This window comes from Oncorhynchus tshawytscha, linkage group LG01, assembly GCF_018296145.1.
Source record: "Oncorhynchus tshawytscha isolate Ot180627B linkage group LG01, Otsh_v2.0, whole genome shotgun sequence".
In the NCBI taxonomy this organism is placed as follows: Eukaryota; Metazoa; Chordata; class Actinopteri; order Salmoniformes; family Salmonidae; genus Oncorhynchus; species Oncorhynchus tshawytscha.
Genome location: NC_056429.1, coordinates 37,036,951 through 37,055,650, shown reverse-complemented (window position 1 = coordinate 37,055,650; position 18,700 = coordinate 37,036,951). Strand labels below are relative to the sequence as shown.

Genomic DNA, 18,700 nt, shown 5'->3' with positions numbered 1-18,700 from the left:
AAATTGACAAGGGAAAGAGAAGGAGGGGGGAAGGAAAGAGGGAAGGAAAAAGAGAAGGAGGGGAGACAGTTCTGTAAATAAATGTGGGTATGTTCCTTCTGACAGATGGGAGGCTGGAGGCAGAGAGAGGCTGAGGTATTCCGGAACCTCACTTATAGTGCCTTTGGAAAGTATTCAGGCCCCTTGACCTTTTCCACATTTTGTAACATTAGTCTTATTCTGAAATGTATTAAATACATTTTTGCCCCTCATCAATCTACATACAATACCCCATAATGACAAAGCAAAAACAGGTTTTTAAAATGTTTGCAAATGTATTAAATAAAAAACAGAAATACATGATTTACATAAGTATTCAGACCCTTTGCTATGAGACTCAAAATTAAGCTCAGGCATCCAGTTTTTATTAATCATCCTTAAGATGTGTCTATAATTTGATTGGAGTCCACCTCTGGTAATAATTTGGAAAGGCACACACACCTGTCTATATAAGGTCCCACAGTTGACAGTGCATGTCAGAGCAAAAACCAAGCCATGATGCCGAAAGAATTGTCTGTAGAGCTCTGAGACAGGATTGTATCGAGGCTCATATCTGGGGAATGGTACCAAAAAATGTCTGCAGCAACGAAGGTCCCCAAGAACATAGTGGCCTCCATCATTCTTAAATGGAAGAAGTATGGAACCACCAAGACTGAGAACAGACGCTGGGAGACGAGAAGCAAGTACAGGGAGTGAATATTTAATAAATAACGGAAATGAAACAAAACAAGGACAGCGTCTGGACAAGGGGAAAATAACGACATTAACGCAGACACGGGGATGCTGGCAGAGGCATAACGTGGGATGGGAGCCTGCCGAGCCAACCGAAGCAAGAAAACCACTCGAGCCAGCTAAGGCATGGAAGCCAGACGAGCCAGCTGAGGCACCCCCGGTTCCTTCGGCAGCGGCACCCGGACCCGACGTCACCAACCCCAACGAAAAAAATAAATAAAAAATCTCCCCGATGCTTCCAATATTGGAGTTTGCATTCTGTGAGGACAGACGCTGGGAGACGAGAAGCAAGTACAGGGAGGGAATATTTAAATAATGGACATGAAACAAAACAAGGACAGCGTTTGGACAATGGGAACAAAACAACATTAATGTAGACACTGGGAAGAAACTGAGGAAGTGACAGATATAGGGGAGACAATCAATAAGGTAATAGAGTCCAGGTGAGTCCAATGAAGCTCTGATGTGTGTAACAATGGTGACAGGTGTGCGTAATTATGGGCTCTCGAGCGCCTGAGTGGCGGCGTGGGAGCAGACGTGACAAAGACTCTTCCTAGAGCTAGCCTCCCGGCCAAACTGAGCAATGGGGGCGGGAGAAGGGCCTTGGTCAGGGAGTTGACCAAGAACCTGATGTTCACTCTGACAGAGCTCTAGATTTACTCTGAGGACATGGGAGAACCTTCCAGAAAAACAACCATCTCTCAGCAACACTCCACCAATCAGGCCTTTATGGTAGAGTGGCCGGACGGAAGCCACTCCTCAGTAAATGGCAAATGACAGCCCGCTTGAAGTTTGCCAAAAGGCACTTAACCTCTTTGCTGAGATCCTGCTAACGGGATCGATATGACAGTCAGTGAATGTGCAGGGCGCAAAATTCAAAACAGAAATCCCACAATTAAAATTCCTCAAACATAAAAAGTATTTTACACCATTTTAAAAGATACACTTCTTGTTAATCCCACCACAGTGTCCAATTTCAAAAAGGCTTTACAATGAAAGTAATCCAAACAATTATGTTAGGTCAGAGCCAAGTCACAGAAAAACACAGCCATTTTTCCAGCCAAAGAGAGGAGTCACAAAAAGCAGAAATGGAGATAAATTAAATCACTAACCTTTGATGATCTTCATCAAATGACACTCGTAGGACTTCATGTATGTTTTGTTCGATAAAGTTCATATTTATATTTAATTTATCATTTAATATTTAAAAAAAGTTAACATTGGCTGGTTACGTTCAGTCGTTCCAAAATATCCGGTGATTTTGCAGAGCCACATCAATTTACAGAAATACACATAATAAACATTGATAAAAAGATAAAACTATTATACATGGAACTTTAGATAAACTTCTCCTTAATGCAACCGCTGTATCAGATTTCAAAAAAGCTTTACCGAAAAAGCACACCATGCAATAATCTGAGTACAGCGCTCAGAAACCAAAACAAGCCAAACAGATATAAATAGCATTATAGGGCCTCCCGGGTGGCGCAGTGGTTAAGGGCGCTGTACTGCAGCGAGAGACCACCAGCGACCAGGCTCTGTCGTAACCGGCTGTGACTGTGAGGTCCGTGGGGCGACGCACAATTGGCCTAGCGTCGTCCAGGTTAGGGATATCCTTGTCTCATTGCGCATCAGCGACTCCTGTGGCGGGCCGGGCGCAGTGCGCGCTAACCAAAGTTGCCAGGTGCACGGTGTTTCTTCCAACACATTGGTGCTGCTGGCTTCCGGGTTGGATGCGCGCTGTGTTAAGAAGCAGTGCAGCTTGGTTGGGTTGTGTATCGGAGGACACATGACTTTCAACCTTTGTCTCTCCCGAGCCCGTACGGGAGCTGTAGCGATGAGACAAGATAGTAGCTACTAACAATTGGATACCACAACATTGTGGAGAAAAAGGGGTCAAATTCAATAATAATAAATCAAATAAAAAGAAATAGCATTATAAATATTCACTTACCATTGATGATCTTCATCAGAATGCACTCCGAGGAATCCCAGTTTGTTTGTTTTGTTCAATAATGTCCATAATTTATGTCCAAATACCTCCTTTTTGTTTGTGCGTTTAGCCCAGTAATCCAAATTCATGACACGCGATCACTAGGTGCAGACGAAAAGTCAAAAAGTTCCGTTACAGTCCGTAGAAACATGTCAAACGATGTATAGAATCAATCCCTATGAAGTTAACATAAATCTTCAATAATGTTTCAACCGGACAATTCCTTTGTCTGTAGAATTGCATTGGAACTCAAGCTAACTATCACGTGAATGAGTGTGGCCAGCTCGCAGCTCTCTGGCAGACCTCTGAGTCATTCACCCCCACTTCACAGTAGAAGCATCAAACAGGGTTCTAAACACTGTTGACATCTAGTGGAAGCCTTAGGAAGTGCATGACTTATATGACCCCATAGACACCGTGTATTCAATAGGGAATGAGTTGAAAAACTACAAACCTCAGATTTCCCACTTCCTGGTTGGATTTTTGCTCAGATTTTTGCCTGCCACATGAGTTCTGTTATACTCACAGACATCATTCAAAAAGTTTTAGAAACTTCAGTGTTTTCCATCCAAATCTACTAATAATATGCATATATTAGACAGTTTACTCTGGTAACCTTATTCATCCAAGCTACTCAATACTGCCCCCAGCCATAACAAGTTAAAGGACTATGACCATGAGAAACAAGATTCTCTGGTTTGATGAAACCAAGATCGAACTCTTTGGTCTGAATGCCAAACGTCATGTCTGGAAGAAACCTGGCACAATCCCTACCATGAAGCATGGTGGTGGCAGAATCATGCTGTGGGAATGTTTTTCAGCGGCCGTACAGAGATCCTTGATGAAAACCCGCTCCTCAGAATGGGGCGAAAGTTCACCTTCCAACAGGACGACGGCCCGAAGCACACAGCCAAGACAAAGCAGGAGTGGCTTCCGGACAAGTCTCTGAATGTGCATGAGTGGCCCAGCCAGAGCCCGGACTTGAACCCAATCGAACATCTCTGGAGAGACCTAAAAATAGCTGTGCAGCAACCCCCCCCCACCACCAACCTGACAGAGCTAGAGAGGATCTGCAGAGAAGAATGGGAGAAAGTCCCCAAATACAGGTGTGCCAAGCTTGTAGCGTCATACTCAAGAAGACTCGAGGCTGTAATCGCTCCCAAAGGTGATTCAACAAAATACTGAGTAAAGGGTCTGAATATTTAAAATAAATAAATAAATATATATATTTGAACAAATTTCTAAAAAACTGTTTTTGCTTTGTTATTATGGGGTATTGTGTATAGATTGATGAGGGAAAAAAATACAATTTGATACATTTTAGAATAAGGCTGTAACATAACAAAAAAATGTCAAGGGGTCTGAATACTTCCCGAATGCACTATATCAAATACGCCATCATATCATGGCTGCCTAATCGGCACAACCATCACTGGACCACCACAGCAAGCATAAATGGCTAGAGCACCAGCCCCGTGGTCTGGTAGAGGACATTCAGAGAACCAGGGCAGGAACCATAGACTTTAGCCTATAAGCAGAAACAGGGAGACCAGAGGTTTTATGGAAGAAGAACGCCATCTGCCTCTGCTCTGAAAAGGATAGGGTAGAGAAGAGAGAAGTCTACAATAAGTCTTTGTACTGTCTAAACAACCCAGTTATAAAAGCATTGGCCTGATTCTGTAGACATATCTATAGGGGGACAGGACTGGTGTGTGAGTACGCACATGCATTGCACACACACACAGCCTGAGGGGTTCTGGTTCTTGTCTCCGCACAGAACCCTGTGCCCCCTTGCCAGCTGTGTGTCCTCGCAGTCTGCCACGCACTCTCGCTGCCGTGGCTATGACGTCACGGCTAACCTAAACACCCCGTCAGGCTCCGGATAAAACAAACACACACACACACACACAGAGCAGCGGAGGAAAAGACGCAGGCAGCCCCACTCAGCTTCCTGGAACCCACTGATTCTAAAGCTGGAGATGTTTTGTCTCCCGACTGCTGTAGAGGAGTCGGAGGTTCGGAGCGTTGGGAATACGGCCCTGGGAAATCTTGGATTTTGGAAGACGGTAGCGGTGGTCTGTTTCCTGTATTGCAGGGCCACTTCCTTTTCACACAACAATAAAAAACTTCAAATGTGTACATTTTTCAGAGCCCCCCTAAACTGCCTCTATTAGTCAGGTAGTCAGACAGCCAGGTCTCAGAAGATCCCTGTGAAACATGGTTCAATTTGTCAGGGGATCAGCCTAACCAAACAGCCCCCTAGCATGATTATGAACCCCCATGCCTTTCACCAAGCTGTCTGGATCACAAAAAGTTTAGAGAACGGTTCCTTCACTTTATTTTTTTACCCAGCTCCTGGCCCACTGGATGGGTGACCCCAGACTTCAAGGTAATTTGACCTCTGCGACCTCATGTAATCCCTCAATGCAGACATGTACCCTGCAGGTACAAGCGTCAGTCTAACAGTGTAATAGGGGGAAGGGGAACAGTGTAATAAGGGTACGAGGTTGTAATAAGGGTGTAATATAAATGTGCTTTGGGATGAGGGTGGGGTTAGCCATTTAGCGGCTAGTGCTAAACTCTGTTTAAGCCCAGCAGGGAAACACAAAGGCCATTATTACTGAGAGACATCAGTGGTCATACAGACACACACCCACGCGCACATACGCGCCCGCACCCACACGTCTCGGTTTCTGTTGGAGGAGACGAATGAGGTGAGATTGAGGATCGGAGAGGGTGGGACAAAAGAGAGAAAGCCAAGAAAGAGAACAGGAGAAAGAGAAGAAACCCATGGATTCTCAAAAACACACCACTTGTTTGAAGCATTTTGTTGTTGAACAGAACTCATTTAATTTTCCAGATGGTTTGGCCTACGCAGAGACATTCCTTCCTTATTTACACACTGCGATCCCCAGTCCCCTACTCGCTCTTATTAATAAAACATCGGGCTTTTACAATAGCCATCAATAAAATTCTCACATACAGGCAGAAGAGAAAATAAACTGAGGAGGAGACAAAAAGTAAAGGCATTAAACAGTAATTGAGTGAGCTGGAGGCACCACAGGCTAAACATCAATTAGTACCGTGCCACTTTTAATGCAATACATTCTGACCAGAGAGCACACGCGCAATCGGACGCATGCAAACACACACACGTCGTTATTAAATTTCCTTTCAATTTGTACAGCAACACCTGAGGTGTAGCTAATTTGGAATGACTCCAACTGACAACCTGCCAGAGACAGAGAGAGACAGGGAGAGACAGGGAGAGACAGGGAGAGACAGGGAGAGACAGGGAGAGACAGGGAGAGACAGGGAGAGACAGGGAGAGACAGGGAGAGACGGAGGGAGAGACGGAGACAGAGACAGACAGAGAGAGACAAAGAAAGGATTCACAGTTTCACAGACGGCTGTGCTAACTGGGGCTGGCAATGAACGACTGCTGGAGCCGCCTAGAGCCGTCTGGCACGTTACTAAAGCTTACCCTTACCATATGCTGGGCTAGCACTCAGACATTCTTTTTAACCAACCAAAACAGGGCCTCAGAAGCATCATTCTAAAAACAGGTCATAATGAGAGGACTAAATACTGTAATGAGTCAGAATATACTCTCAAACCTGTAAAGTGAAGTGCATCCTAATGTCAAAGGTCAATTGGACTTTCACCTTTACAGTCCATTGCTTCCTGACTCACAGGTCATAGGAGTCCATCAACGAGCACTACTTCCTGGGTCACTGAGGACTTGTGCTTCCCATTGGGTTCATATTGGGCATGATTAGTATAGTGAACGTGAGAAAGGGTCTGTATTGTTCCCCTCGGTCATGTTAGAGCCGTTATCACCCCGATTGCTCTTGCCTGCATTGTGTGGCCCTGCTCCATTTATTTAGATTCAGTTGCTAACAATGAAAACATTGCCTCCCCCCCGCTCCTACCGGGCACAAACATTACATTAGGAAAGCAATAATAATAATGGACAGAGGCATATAAATAGTAAGGGGAAGTAACTTAGTGGTTATGAGGGGAAATAAGAGTAAACAGACAAAAAATGAATGATAGAGTTGAACAATTGACTTCACTGAACTAACTGGCAGAGCGATAGTAGTCACAATGTTACCTCAGAGGCTTTAGAGAGTGGATCATAAAGGCTGTGTGTGGTGGTGGGGGGGGTCAGTATACGTGTGAATTAGTAAACGTGTCTGGCCAGTATGTGCATGTTCCGTACGTGTGTTTGTGGGTATAGTGAGAGGCAAATGTAAGTGTGTATGTATAATCACAATTATAATTTGTGTAATGCAAATCAGCACACTCCACTCTAAGGTTCTTTTTTTACATGTATTATTTTAACCTTTATTTAACTAGGCAAGCAAATTCTTATTTACTATGACAGCCTACAGTGGGTTAACTGCCTTGTTCAGGGGCAGAACGACAGAGTTTTACCTTGTCAGCCTTCGGTTTACTGGCCCAACGCTCTAACCACTAGGTTACCTGCTGTCTATAAGGACACAGCAGAGCAGCAGTGCAGAGCAGCAGTGCAGATTGCCTCATGGCCCTGCCTGTGCCTGCTACCGTGCAAGTAGTGTGATTGACAGTTGAGAGCTGACGTGGTTTTAATGAAAGTGAATTAGGCGTGTTGTGGTTGGCTAGCTGTACTGCAGTACACTAAAGCACAGAGCACCACTCCACTGTAATCAACCACTGTTAGACCACACCGCACAGCCGCGTGATGATACACAGACCCATGCATGTCCGCACACACACACAGACCCATGCATGTCCGCACACACACACACACACACACACACACACCAGAGTTCTGAGAAATGGTCGGGTGTTACCTCAAAAGTCATTAGATTAGATGTCCACTGCAAAAGACTACTTAACCTTATCCCAAACCATGCCTGGCTTAGTCTTACACACACCCCGAGCCCGACAAACTCTTACCTGCATCATGAGAGCCAAGTTCCGTCAGCCCTGTAACAATTTTACATTCAATGTCTTAACAGTGTTAACATCTCTCGGTGTAATAACACACGTAAAATGTGACCACACACTCTCTGTGTAGTATTGGAGTACTGTGTAGTAGTGGCGTACTGTGTACCACACACACACTCTCTGTGTAGTAGTGGCGTACTGTGTACCACACACACACTCTCTGTGTAGTAGTGGCGTACTGTGTACCACACACACACTCTCTGTGTAGTAGTGGCGTACTGTGTACCACACACACACTCTCTGTGTAGTAGTGGCGTACTGTGTACCACACACACTCTCTGTGTAGTAGTGGTGTACTGTGTACTACACGTACTCTGTGTAGTATTGGTGTACTGCATCTTACCTGCGAGAGCATCCTGAGCCTCGAAGAAGGTACTGAGGCCTCCCTTCACATAGGCCAGACTGCCCTCATTCTTCTTAGTGGCCTGCTTCTTCAGGTTACTGGCTGCCATACGCAACTGGTCGAAACTGAGAGGGGGGGGGGTACCATCAGTCAGAGGAGTTGTGTGTGCGTATTCTTTTGTGTGTGTAACAGAGTGCATGTGCGCCGTGCCTGAGTGAGTGTGAGCTTGCGTGTCCGCAGGAGGGTGTGTGTGTGTCCCCTGGGAGTGAATGGAGGTTTCCTCTGGAGGAAGAAACACATGCCCTGTCAACCAAAAACAAGCCGACCCAATGGACCCTGAAGTTCTGCAGCAACTAGTCAGCACTCGGCAGGATCCAACCGTTAGACTGGGGGGGGTTAGTTGGAGGGGGACCATGACAGATGACGGAAAGGAAACCAGGGGAGACTAATAATAACCTGACAGACAGGCTGACAAACACTGTCCTAGTATGACAAAGACCAGGGGTTAGAGGTCAACAAGAGAAAGGACACTTCCTTCACATGTCCAACGTTTTCTTGTTAGGTCAAAAATCAAGTAGGAATAGAGGTAGATTGTATTTGTTTACAGACTAAACCCGTCTCTGGGTTAGTGGATAGATTGGAAGGTCTGAGAACCATGTAAAAGACAACATTAAAAAGGTTCTCGTCTCAAGTCACAGCAATAGTTTCAAAAGTTTAACTACGCTGCCGACAAAGAAAACATCTAGGATTCATGTGTATTTTTGTGACTAGTAGTTTGGTTGTTTGGGCTGATGTTCATGAAGACGTTACAGTGCCTTCAGAAAGTATTCACACCCCTGGACTTTTTTCACAGTTTGTTGTGTTACAGGCTGTAATTACGTTCACATTGTGTGTCCCTGGTGGACACAGAATACCCCACAATGTCAAAGTGGAATTTTGATTTTTTTTTAGAAATGTATACAAATAATAAAACATTTAAAGCCGAAATGTCTTGAGTCAATAAGTATTCAACTCCTTTGTTATGGCAAGCCTGAATATATTCAGGAGTAAAGACTTGCTTAACAAGTCACATAATAGGTTGCATGGACCTAATGTGCAATATTAGTGGTTAACAACATTTTTGAATGATTACACCATCTCTGTACCCCACACATACAGATAATTGTAAGGGCCCTCAGTCGAGTAGTGAATTTCAAGAACAAATTCAACCACAAAGATAAGGGAGGTTTTCCAATGCCTCGCAAAGAAGGGCACCTATTGGTTGATGGGTAAAAAAATTGAAAAGCAGACACTGAATATCCCTTTGAGCATGGTGAAGTTATTAATTTCGCTTTAGTTGGTGTATCAATACACCCAGTCGTCCTTCCTAACTCAGTTGCCAGAGAGGTGTAAAACCGTTCCGAGCAATGGTGATTTTAAAACCGTTCCAGAGTTTAATGGCTGTGATGGGAGAAAACTGAGGCTGAATCAAAAATATTGTCGCTACTCCACAATACTAACCTAAATGACAGAGTCCAAAGATGGAAGTCTGTACAGAATAAAAATAATTCCAAAACATGCAATAACTTTGCAATAAGGCACTAAAGTAATACTGCAAAAAATATGTCGAAGAAATGAACTTCCTGTCCTGAATACAAAGCATTATGTTTGGGGCAAATCCAAAACAACACATCACAGACTACCACTCTTCATGTTATGGATATGCTCGTCATCGGCCAAGGATTAGAGAGGTTTTTTTTAGGACAAAAAGAAACAGAACAGAATTAAGCACAGGCAAAATCCTAGAACCTGGACTTGGTTCAATCTGCTTTCCAACAGACACTGGGAGACAAATTCACCTTTCAGCAGGACAATAACCTAAAACTCACAGCCAAATATTTCACAGTTGCAAACCAAGACGACGGAGTAGTCTACTTGCAGTTTTGACTTAAATCAGTTTGGAAATCTATGGCAAGACTTGAAAATGGCTGTCTAGCAATGATCAACAACCAACTTGACAGAGCTCGAGGAGTTTAAAAAATAATAATGGGCAAATATATTACAATCCAGGTGTGCTAAACTCTTAGAGATTTACCCAAAAAGTGATTGTTGATTCAGGGTGTTGAAAACTTAATGTATCTAATCAAGATATTAGTTTGTTGTCGTTAATCTTATAATTTACACTTGACATTTGAGTATTTAGTGTAGATCGATTTAAAAAAGACAATTGAATCCACTTCTAACCCTATTTGTAACACAAAAGTCAAGGGGTGTGAATACTTTCTGAAGGCACTGTAGTTGGGAAGGAGTGCTGTCTGATTGGCTGGTATAGGAGAAAGATGGTTGTGATTGGCTGTGTCTCTTAGACCCAGGCCGTAAAAAAAATATAAAAAAATTGGTTGGTCTGACCTACCTGGTGACAGAGTGGTTCTCGATAAGGTACCAAGTAGCTGAGAAGTTCTCGCTGGTGAACTCTCCACTCACACCTGGAAACAATGCCTCCAGATCTTTCAGAGGGACCTTACCCCTGGGGGAGAAAACACACACACATACAAGAGATTACCTAAGGAAACCCTATTAAATATGTATGTTTTATGTCTCCTATGTTATGATCATGCTGTGGTCCCTGTATGGTTCAGTTGGTAGAGCATGGTGCTTGCAATGCCAGGATTGTGGGGTTTAAATCCCGGGGCTACCAATATGTAAAATGGATGCATGCATGACTGCAAGTCACTTTCAGTTAAGTGTGTACTAAAATGCATATATTATTATGCTGCAAAACCCATTTCCCTCTTTGACAATAAAGTTGGAGCATGAACAAATATACACCAACACTGAATTAGAGGGAATGCTTACAACTGTACATAGTTACTCAAATAAGAAAGAACATTAACCAGTTACATTATACAAAATAACAAGAACTTCATTCCATAATGTGAAAGGTAAGTTGACGTGTTGGTATAAAGTCCTCCAGCGGGGTCAGCGTGAGGCCAGGCCGTGCCCAAAGAGGAAGGCCCGGACATGGGAAGAGCAGTGTGTGACGCCACTGGAGGACCCAGAAGTTGTTAGGAACGTTTGATCTGTGGTAATGACCCGTGGGCTACACAAACTAAACTCTAAAATGAAACCCACCACCCACCCAGCCTCTACTGTACTGGAACACACTGAGCCCTGAGGGGATAAATACACACAAATGCGCACACACACACAAATACACAGACACAACACACACACACAACACACACACACGCAGAGCAGAATTATCTCAGTGCCGATCGGTAAAGATGGGTAGTCATGGGAAAGAATTGGGAGAAAGAGAGGGAGGGTGAAACTGCAAGTTTGATCACCATGAAAGTTTAACGTCAATTAACCTCTCAAAGCTCTTTCGTCTCAAAGTTCTCTTGCTGCTTCTTGTAACGGTGTGGCTCAGTTGGTAAGAGTATTTCACTAGCAATGTACAGGTTGCAGACTGAATTCCTAGACCATGTACACACAATAAAAATGTACTCACCGCACTGTTAGGCGCTTTACAACGCATATTACATTTATACAGTTGAATTCGGAAGCTCACATACACTTAGGTTGGAATCATTAAAACTCGTTTTTCAACCACTCCACAAATATCTTGTTAACAAACTATAGTTTTGGCAAGTCGGTTAGGACATCTACTTTGTGCATGACACAAGCCATTTTTCCAACAATTGTTTACAAACAGATTATTTCACTTATAATTCACTGTATCACAATTCCAGTGGGTCAGAAGTTTACATACACTAAGTTGACTGTGCCTTTAAACAGCTAGGAAAATTACAGAAAATTATGTCATGGCTTTAGAAGCTTCTGATAGGCTAATTGACATCATTTGAGTCAATTGGAGGTGTACCTGTGGATGTATTTCAAGGCCTACCTTCAAACTCGGTGCCTCTTTGCTTGACATCATGGTAAAACCAAAAGAAATCAGCAAAGACCTCAGAAAGAAATGTGTAGACCTCCAAAAGTCTGGTTCATCCTTGGGAGCAATTTCCAAACGTTCATCTGTACAAACAATAGTACGCAAGTATAAACACCATGGGACCACGCAGCCATCATAACGCTCAGGAAGGAGGCACGTCCCGTCTCCTAAAGATGAACGTACTGTGGTGTGAAAAGTGCAAATCAATCCCAGAACAACAGCAAAGGACCTTGTGAAGATGCTGGAGGAAACAGGTACACAAGTATCTATATCCACAGTAAAACAAGTCCTATATTGACATAACCTGAAAGGCTGCTCAGCAAGGAAGAAGCCACTGCTCCAAAACCACCATAAAAAAGCCAGACTAAAAAAGCAAGTGCACATGGGGACAAAGAGCATAGTTTTTTGGAGAAAATGTCCTCTGGTCTGATGAAACAAAAATAAAACTATTTGGCCATAATGACCATTGTTATGTTTGGAGGGAAATGGGGGAGGCTTGCAAGCCGAAGAACACCATCCCAACCGTGAAGCACAGGGGTGGCAGCATCATGTTGTGGGGGTGCTTTGCTGCAGGAGGGACTGGTGCACTTCACAAAATAGATGGCATCATGAGGGTGGAAAATTATGTGGATATATTGAAGCAACATCTCAAGACATCAATCAGGAAGTTAAAGCTTCGTTGCAAATGAGTCTTCCAAATGGACAATGACCACAAGCATACTTCCAAAGTTAGGGCAAAATGGCTTAAGGACAACAAAGTCAAGGTATTGGAGTGGCCATCACAAAGCCCTGGCCTCAATCCAATAGAAAATGTGTGGTTAGAACTGAAAAAGTGTGTGCGAGCAAGGAGTCCTACAAACCTGACTCAGTTACACCAGCTCTGTCAGGAGGAATGGGCCAAAATACACCCAACTTATTGTGGGAAGCTTGTGGAAGGCTATCTGAAACGTTTGACCCACGTTTAAAATTGTTTAAGGCAATGCTACCAAATACTAATTGAGTGTATATAAACTTCTGACCCACTGGGGATGTGATGAAAGAAATAAAAGCTGAAATAAATCACTATTATTCTGACATTTCACATTCTTAAAATAAAGTGGTGATCCTAACTGACCTAAGACAGGGCATTTTTACTAGGATTAAATGTCAGGAATTGTGAAAAACTGAGGTTACATTTTTTTTTACATATGTATCTCAAAAGAGAGCGAGAGAGAAAAAGAGAGGGAGATTGAGAGAGAGTAAAAGAACTTTCGCAGTCTGTTCAGTTATTCCCTCACCTCCAAACCTGGCAAAGTATCAAAGCCTGCTTTAATATGTATCGGCTCTGCTCTACACAGACGGACAGGAAGCACATACGTATACGCTGTGAGAAACCCTGCCCAAGTTCAGTAGGCTAACTCAAAATAAGCAGTTACAGTCCTGACTCCGGAAATGATCACTCGAGCATCGCGGCTTGGACGGTGCTAGGACAGGGTTTGTTACTCTGTAGCATGCGGACCAAAATAAAAAGGAACACGTTGATGATGACATCACCAGGAAGTGTTTCGCAGACCAACAAGAGGACTTCCTTTAAAAATATATACTTTTTCAAACAATATAATCATATAGATAAAGAAAACAGACAGACCCAAACATCAACGATATCAAAGCTGCCCAGACCCACATGTTCCTACTGCATCTATCTCCAGTGATTGTAAGACTCTATGCCATATGACCTCAAATTGAGCTATTCTGCTTTACCTCTGTCACCCACACCTTTTCAATATTGAAATAATAATGCATTTGATTCTTCCACTGTCTTAACGATGGAGGATCATTTGATTTCCAGTTTTTAAGTAAACATTTTTCAAAAGGATTGACAAGAAAAGTATGGTCCAACCCATTTGGTATCTCAACACACCCTCATATGCCATGTGTTGAAGTATACAGATAGACAGACTAAAAGTTAATTTACATCGTAAAAAGTCCATCCATAAACATAGACTTTATAGCACTCCCAGAAGGCATGAATAATTGAATCACACTTAACACGACTCCGCAGTTGTACTGTAAAATTTGTGATTTTTGTCTCTTGTATAATAAAAAATACATGTGTTTATAATTAAGCGTACATTTGAGTTAACTGTAATTTCCTTAGTTATGTTCCAGCACATCCTCCATGTGCCAGTTATTTTTAAGTTTTGGTTCCAATAGTTAATATTTTTTTCTTAGAGATTGTCAGTTGGATAGGCTCTCTGCAAGGTTTTGTATATCTTACTTATCATAGTTATACCCTTTTCTGACTCAAATAGGATTCCCTCAACATTGCTCTGATGTCTAAGACTTAAAATCAACATTTTGTGATATAAAACTTTTAATTTTCATGTATCTGAAAACGTCTATATTAGTCAATCCAAAATGGCTTTTTTATTTTGTAATGGAAATAATGGTATTTCCGATTACCAAGCCATTTACAGTTTCTATGACTTGAGTTTTACATGTGGGCCAATTTATCGGTGAATTCTGAAAAGCTTTCCAAGCGTTGTTCCACAGGGCGTTGTTTTTAAGGTGTGATATTGGATCTTGTAGAATGCGTTTAAATTTTCTTCCATATTGTTGTAGTGTTCTTAACTATGAAGTTGTTAATGTTTTTAGCTTAATGCTTTGAAAATAGACACGTAAAAAGATTCTGGGGAAGGGCATGCACATCCTCAATATGCATATAACAATATTTTCATTTACTTTTTTTTTTTTACGTGAACCTTTATTTAACTAGGCAAGTCAGCTAAGAACAAGTTCTTATTTACAATGACGGCCTATGAACAGTGGGTTAGCTGCTTTCTTCAGGGGCAGAACGGCAGATTTTTACCTTGTCAGCTCGGGGATTCGATCTAGCAACCTTTCGGTTACTGGCCCAACACTAACCACTAGGCTACCTGCCGTCCCAAATATGTCGCAAGTAAAAGCCTTGGGTGGCGAGTTGATACAATTCCAGGTCTGGAAGATTTAAACCACCCTCAGACTTCGGGAGATGAAGACTTTAATTTGCATATACACCACTGTTCAAAAGTTTGGGGTCACTTAGAAATGTCCTTGTTTTTGAAAGAAAAGCACATTTTTGGTCCATTAAAATAACATAAAATTGATCAGAAATACAGTGTAGACATTGCTAATGTTGTAAATGACTATTGTAGCTAGAAACGGCAGATTTTTATGGAATATCTACATAGGCATGCAGAGGCCGATTATCAGCAACCATCACTCCTGTGTACCAATGGCACGTTGTGTTAGCTAATCCAAGTTTATAATTTTAAAATGATAATTGATCATTAGAAAACCATTTAGCATAAACTGTTGTTTCTGATTAAAGAAGCAATAAAACTGGACTTCTTTAGACTAGCTGAGTATCTAGAGCATCAGCATTTGTGGGTTCGATTACAGGCTCAAAATGGCCAGAAACAAAGACCTTTCTCCTGAAACTCGTTAGTCTATTCTTGTTCTGAGAAACGAAGGCCATTCCATGCAAGAAATGGTCAAGAAACTGAAGATCTCATACAACGCTGTGTCCTACTCCCTTCACAGAACAGTGCAAACTGGCTCTAACCAGAATAGAAAGAGGAGTGGGAGGCCCCGGTTCACAACTGAGCAAGAGGACAAGTACATTAGAGTGTCTAGTTTGAGAAACTAGGGTGGCTACTTTGACAAATCTCAAATATAAAATATATGTTGAACAACAATATATGTTGAACAGTTTTTTGGTTACTACATGAGCCCAAATGTGTTATTTAATCGTTTTTTATGTATTCACTGTTAAAAAAAGAAAAACCCTTGAATGAGTAGGTGTACTGGTACTGTACCTAAATGTACCTGACTAACATTAAACTCAATGCCCCCCTTGTTAAAAGTATTTTCAGAATACTCTAAAATCTCAAGATATAAAAATAAAGTGGGGGAAAAAAACAGAAATAATGGCTAAAATAAAGTTTAAAAAATAAATGATTGCTGTAGAGCATGAGTTAAGTGTACCACAACAAGATTACTTCTTGTTTGACCTCTCTGTTAGTATAACCAACCAGTGACATCACCACCAGACAAACCTGCTTAAAATCGGTTCAAGACATCATAATTATAATCATGATGGGTTTAAACGTATTTAATTACTATAACTAAAAAGGTTGTCCGACTTCATCCGCTTCAATTCTACTGGTCAACTATTTCTAGTTTGAACAGCTAGCCATCGTCTCTATAGTGAACAGAATTGGCTACATTCATTAATGTGATGCGTTTGTGTATTGTGCACTGTGTATGTGTGCGTGTGACCCTTTTCGAGTGTGTTGACTGTACTATGTGGTTATAACATGAAGAGAAGAGCCGTACGCTTTCTTAGTTCGAGCTAACTGACTGTGATGTAAGGGTTGTAGTAGCCTACCAGTAGGCCCAGGAAAGTGACCCAGGACATGGAGGGTTTGCAGCCCAGTCAGGGGCTCTCCTCCCTGTCCACGAGCGATCACTTGCCCCCTGGATCTCTTGGCCTCTCTAAACCAAACAAACATCAGAGGGCCTAGAGCACAGATATACCAGAACTAAACATTACATTACAGACTCTACATTCCCTGCCAGTCGCGTGGGAGGCAGAAGCCACACCATACGACCTGCCTGCTATGGCCATGTGTGGTGGCTTGCAATCTTTCTATTCCACTGTTTCCTCTCTTCTTTCTCCTTCCTTTCAGGCCATGTGTAGTGGGTTGCAATGTTTCTTTCCAACTCATTCCGCTCTTCTTTCTTTCCCTCTCCTTTAAACACAATTATGGTGTTTCCAGTGCCTTTGTGAAGCAGTTAAAGCCAGTTCTAGCCATTGCTGTGTTGGCATAACATTTCAAACATCTCCACATGGGGATTGTTTGTTTGTTAGACTCAATGACTTAAGCCTGTGTGTGTGTGTGTGTGTGTGTGTGTGTGTGTGTGTGTATGTCCCTACTTGTCAAAGTCGATGCCTAGCGGATTGCTGGGCCGTAGGGAGAGGGGGGAGATGCCTTTGTAGCGGTCGGTTCTCATGTCGTAATAGTTCATCTCATCCACCCACACAGCAGACTGGTCCAGAATACCTACAGCACAGACACACATCAACGCTAAGAGGACAGCCCAGATCACACACACTCAATTATAGTACCTGACAGAGCTACTATACAGTTTGTAAAGCAACACAGGACAATAGAGTATGGGTTTGTGGTGTGTTTCCATTCTCTATTTCCTAGTTTCCTGAGCTTGGAAAAACTGAGGAAGATTGTCTGTTCTTGTGCAACGGAGTAGTCATTCTAGAGTTCCTCTGATGATTGACAAAGAGAGATGTGTTTGTAGATTTATATTAGAACTGCCGTGGTCGCCGAGGGCAGAAGGAGTATCTTACCGATCTTCTCAGCCTTGAGCAGTTTGAAGGAGACGGTGGAGGTGCCGTGGCCTCCTGACTTGGTGCTGACGATGATCTCTCCCTTATCGTCTTTGGCTGGGCCCACACGACACACTATCTTACTGGCTGACATCCACTCAGCCGTCAGCAAGCAGTTGTGACCACATATGGACAGACCTGAGAAAGAGAGAGGAGAGGAGATCAAGAGGAGAGGAGAGAGAGAAAGAGAAAGAAGTGAGGCTAATCAAATATATAGGTGAGCTAACAGCAACAGGACAAACAACCAAGTAATAACATGAGAGAAACAGAGAGAAAAGGCATGACACATTGACACAAACAGCAGTTTAATAAACCCGTCATTAGGGGTCAAAGTTCAGGCCAGGTCCAGTCAGTCCTTTGGGTGGCCCTGACACGAGTCTCTCACAGCTTCATCATTCTGTCCACACAGAGTGCTGTCACTTCAATGCTAAGTGGCTCAATACATATCTATTTACTGTACTTTTACACTCTCTGACCCTTCTTCTCCTTGTCAGTGTGAACACTGGAATAAAGAGAGAGCGAGAGACAGAGAGCAAAACCCCTTCCTCTGATTTATCTGACTAGATGGAACCCGACAGTGTCAGACATGTGTAATCAAACGTCATAAAAGCCTGTGAGAGATGATACAAAAATAACCCTTGAAACAAACTGTGAATAATAATATGGCCATTAAATGCACAAAACACTATTTTTTTGCTATCTAACATGTACATTAAAAGGCTAAATTTTAGGCTCTGGGGACATTAGTGGTCAGAAATAGATCCAAATGATTTGGCAGGCAGAGTCCTGGCCAGTCCACAGCAGTATGTGTGAGGCCATGTCTTTCATTCGCGGGCATCTTGATTTTAATTCTTGAAAATAACACACTGAAATTCTAGGTATATTCTAATTGGTGACATTTTGACAATATAAAAAAAGTTGGACATTTAAATTAAAATGAATGTATATTAAAATACATTATGTTCATAAAATGCAGCAAAAAGAAATGGGGTAGTGGAGTTTATTTTTGTTTCACTAGCGCTACTCTTTTTCAAAGTAAAAAAAAATTGTGGCCACAGATGCTTAGCTTTTTAAAAAATGTGTTCTGTTTTTAAAGTTCTGTTAAAATAAATTAATTATAAAATATCTTACACTTTTTGGCAATTCAATTCAGATTACATTTAAACAAAACATGCAGTATTTAGATATCATGTTAATAATTGTAAGTATTTTAACCAACAATCTGTTCTACTTAAAAACATTTAT

The 18,700-nt window shown here is 42.2% G+C and overlaps 1 protein-coding gene across 8 annotated transcripts in view; it reads right to left on the bottom strand.

Annotated features, from left to right (window-relative positions):
• Positions 1 to 18,700, bottom strand: part of LOC112250131 (exocyst complex component 2) — a 90,253-nt gene that overhangs the window by 48,491 nt on the left and 23,062 nt on the right. For 6 of the 8 annotated variants that reach the window (XM_024420040.2, XM_024420005.2, XM_024420057.2 and 3 more), the window contains 5 exons: positions 17,417 to 17,593; positions 16,988 to 17,114; positions 10,492 to 10,605; positions 8,100 to 8,224; positions 7,706 to 7,735 (listed from right to left, as the gene is read on the bottom strand). In XM_024420040.2, the coding sequence (XP_024275808.1) occupies positions 7,706 to 7,735; positions 8,100 to 8,224; positions 10,492 to 10,605; positions 16,988 to 17,114; positions 17,417 to 17,593 (573 nt within the window). The remainder of the gene's footprint in view (positions 1 to 7,705; positions 7,736 to 8,099; positions 8,225 to 10,491; positions 10,606 to 16,987; positions 17,115 to 17,416; positions 17,594 to 18,700) is intronic. The other 2 variants (XM_024420048.2, XM_024420065.2) reach the window with 1 other exon arrangement.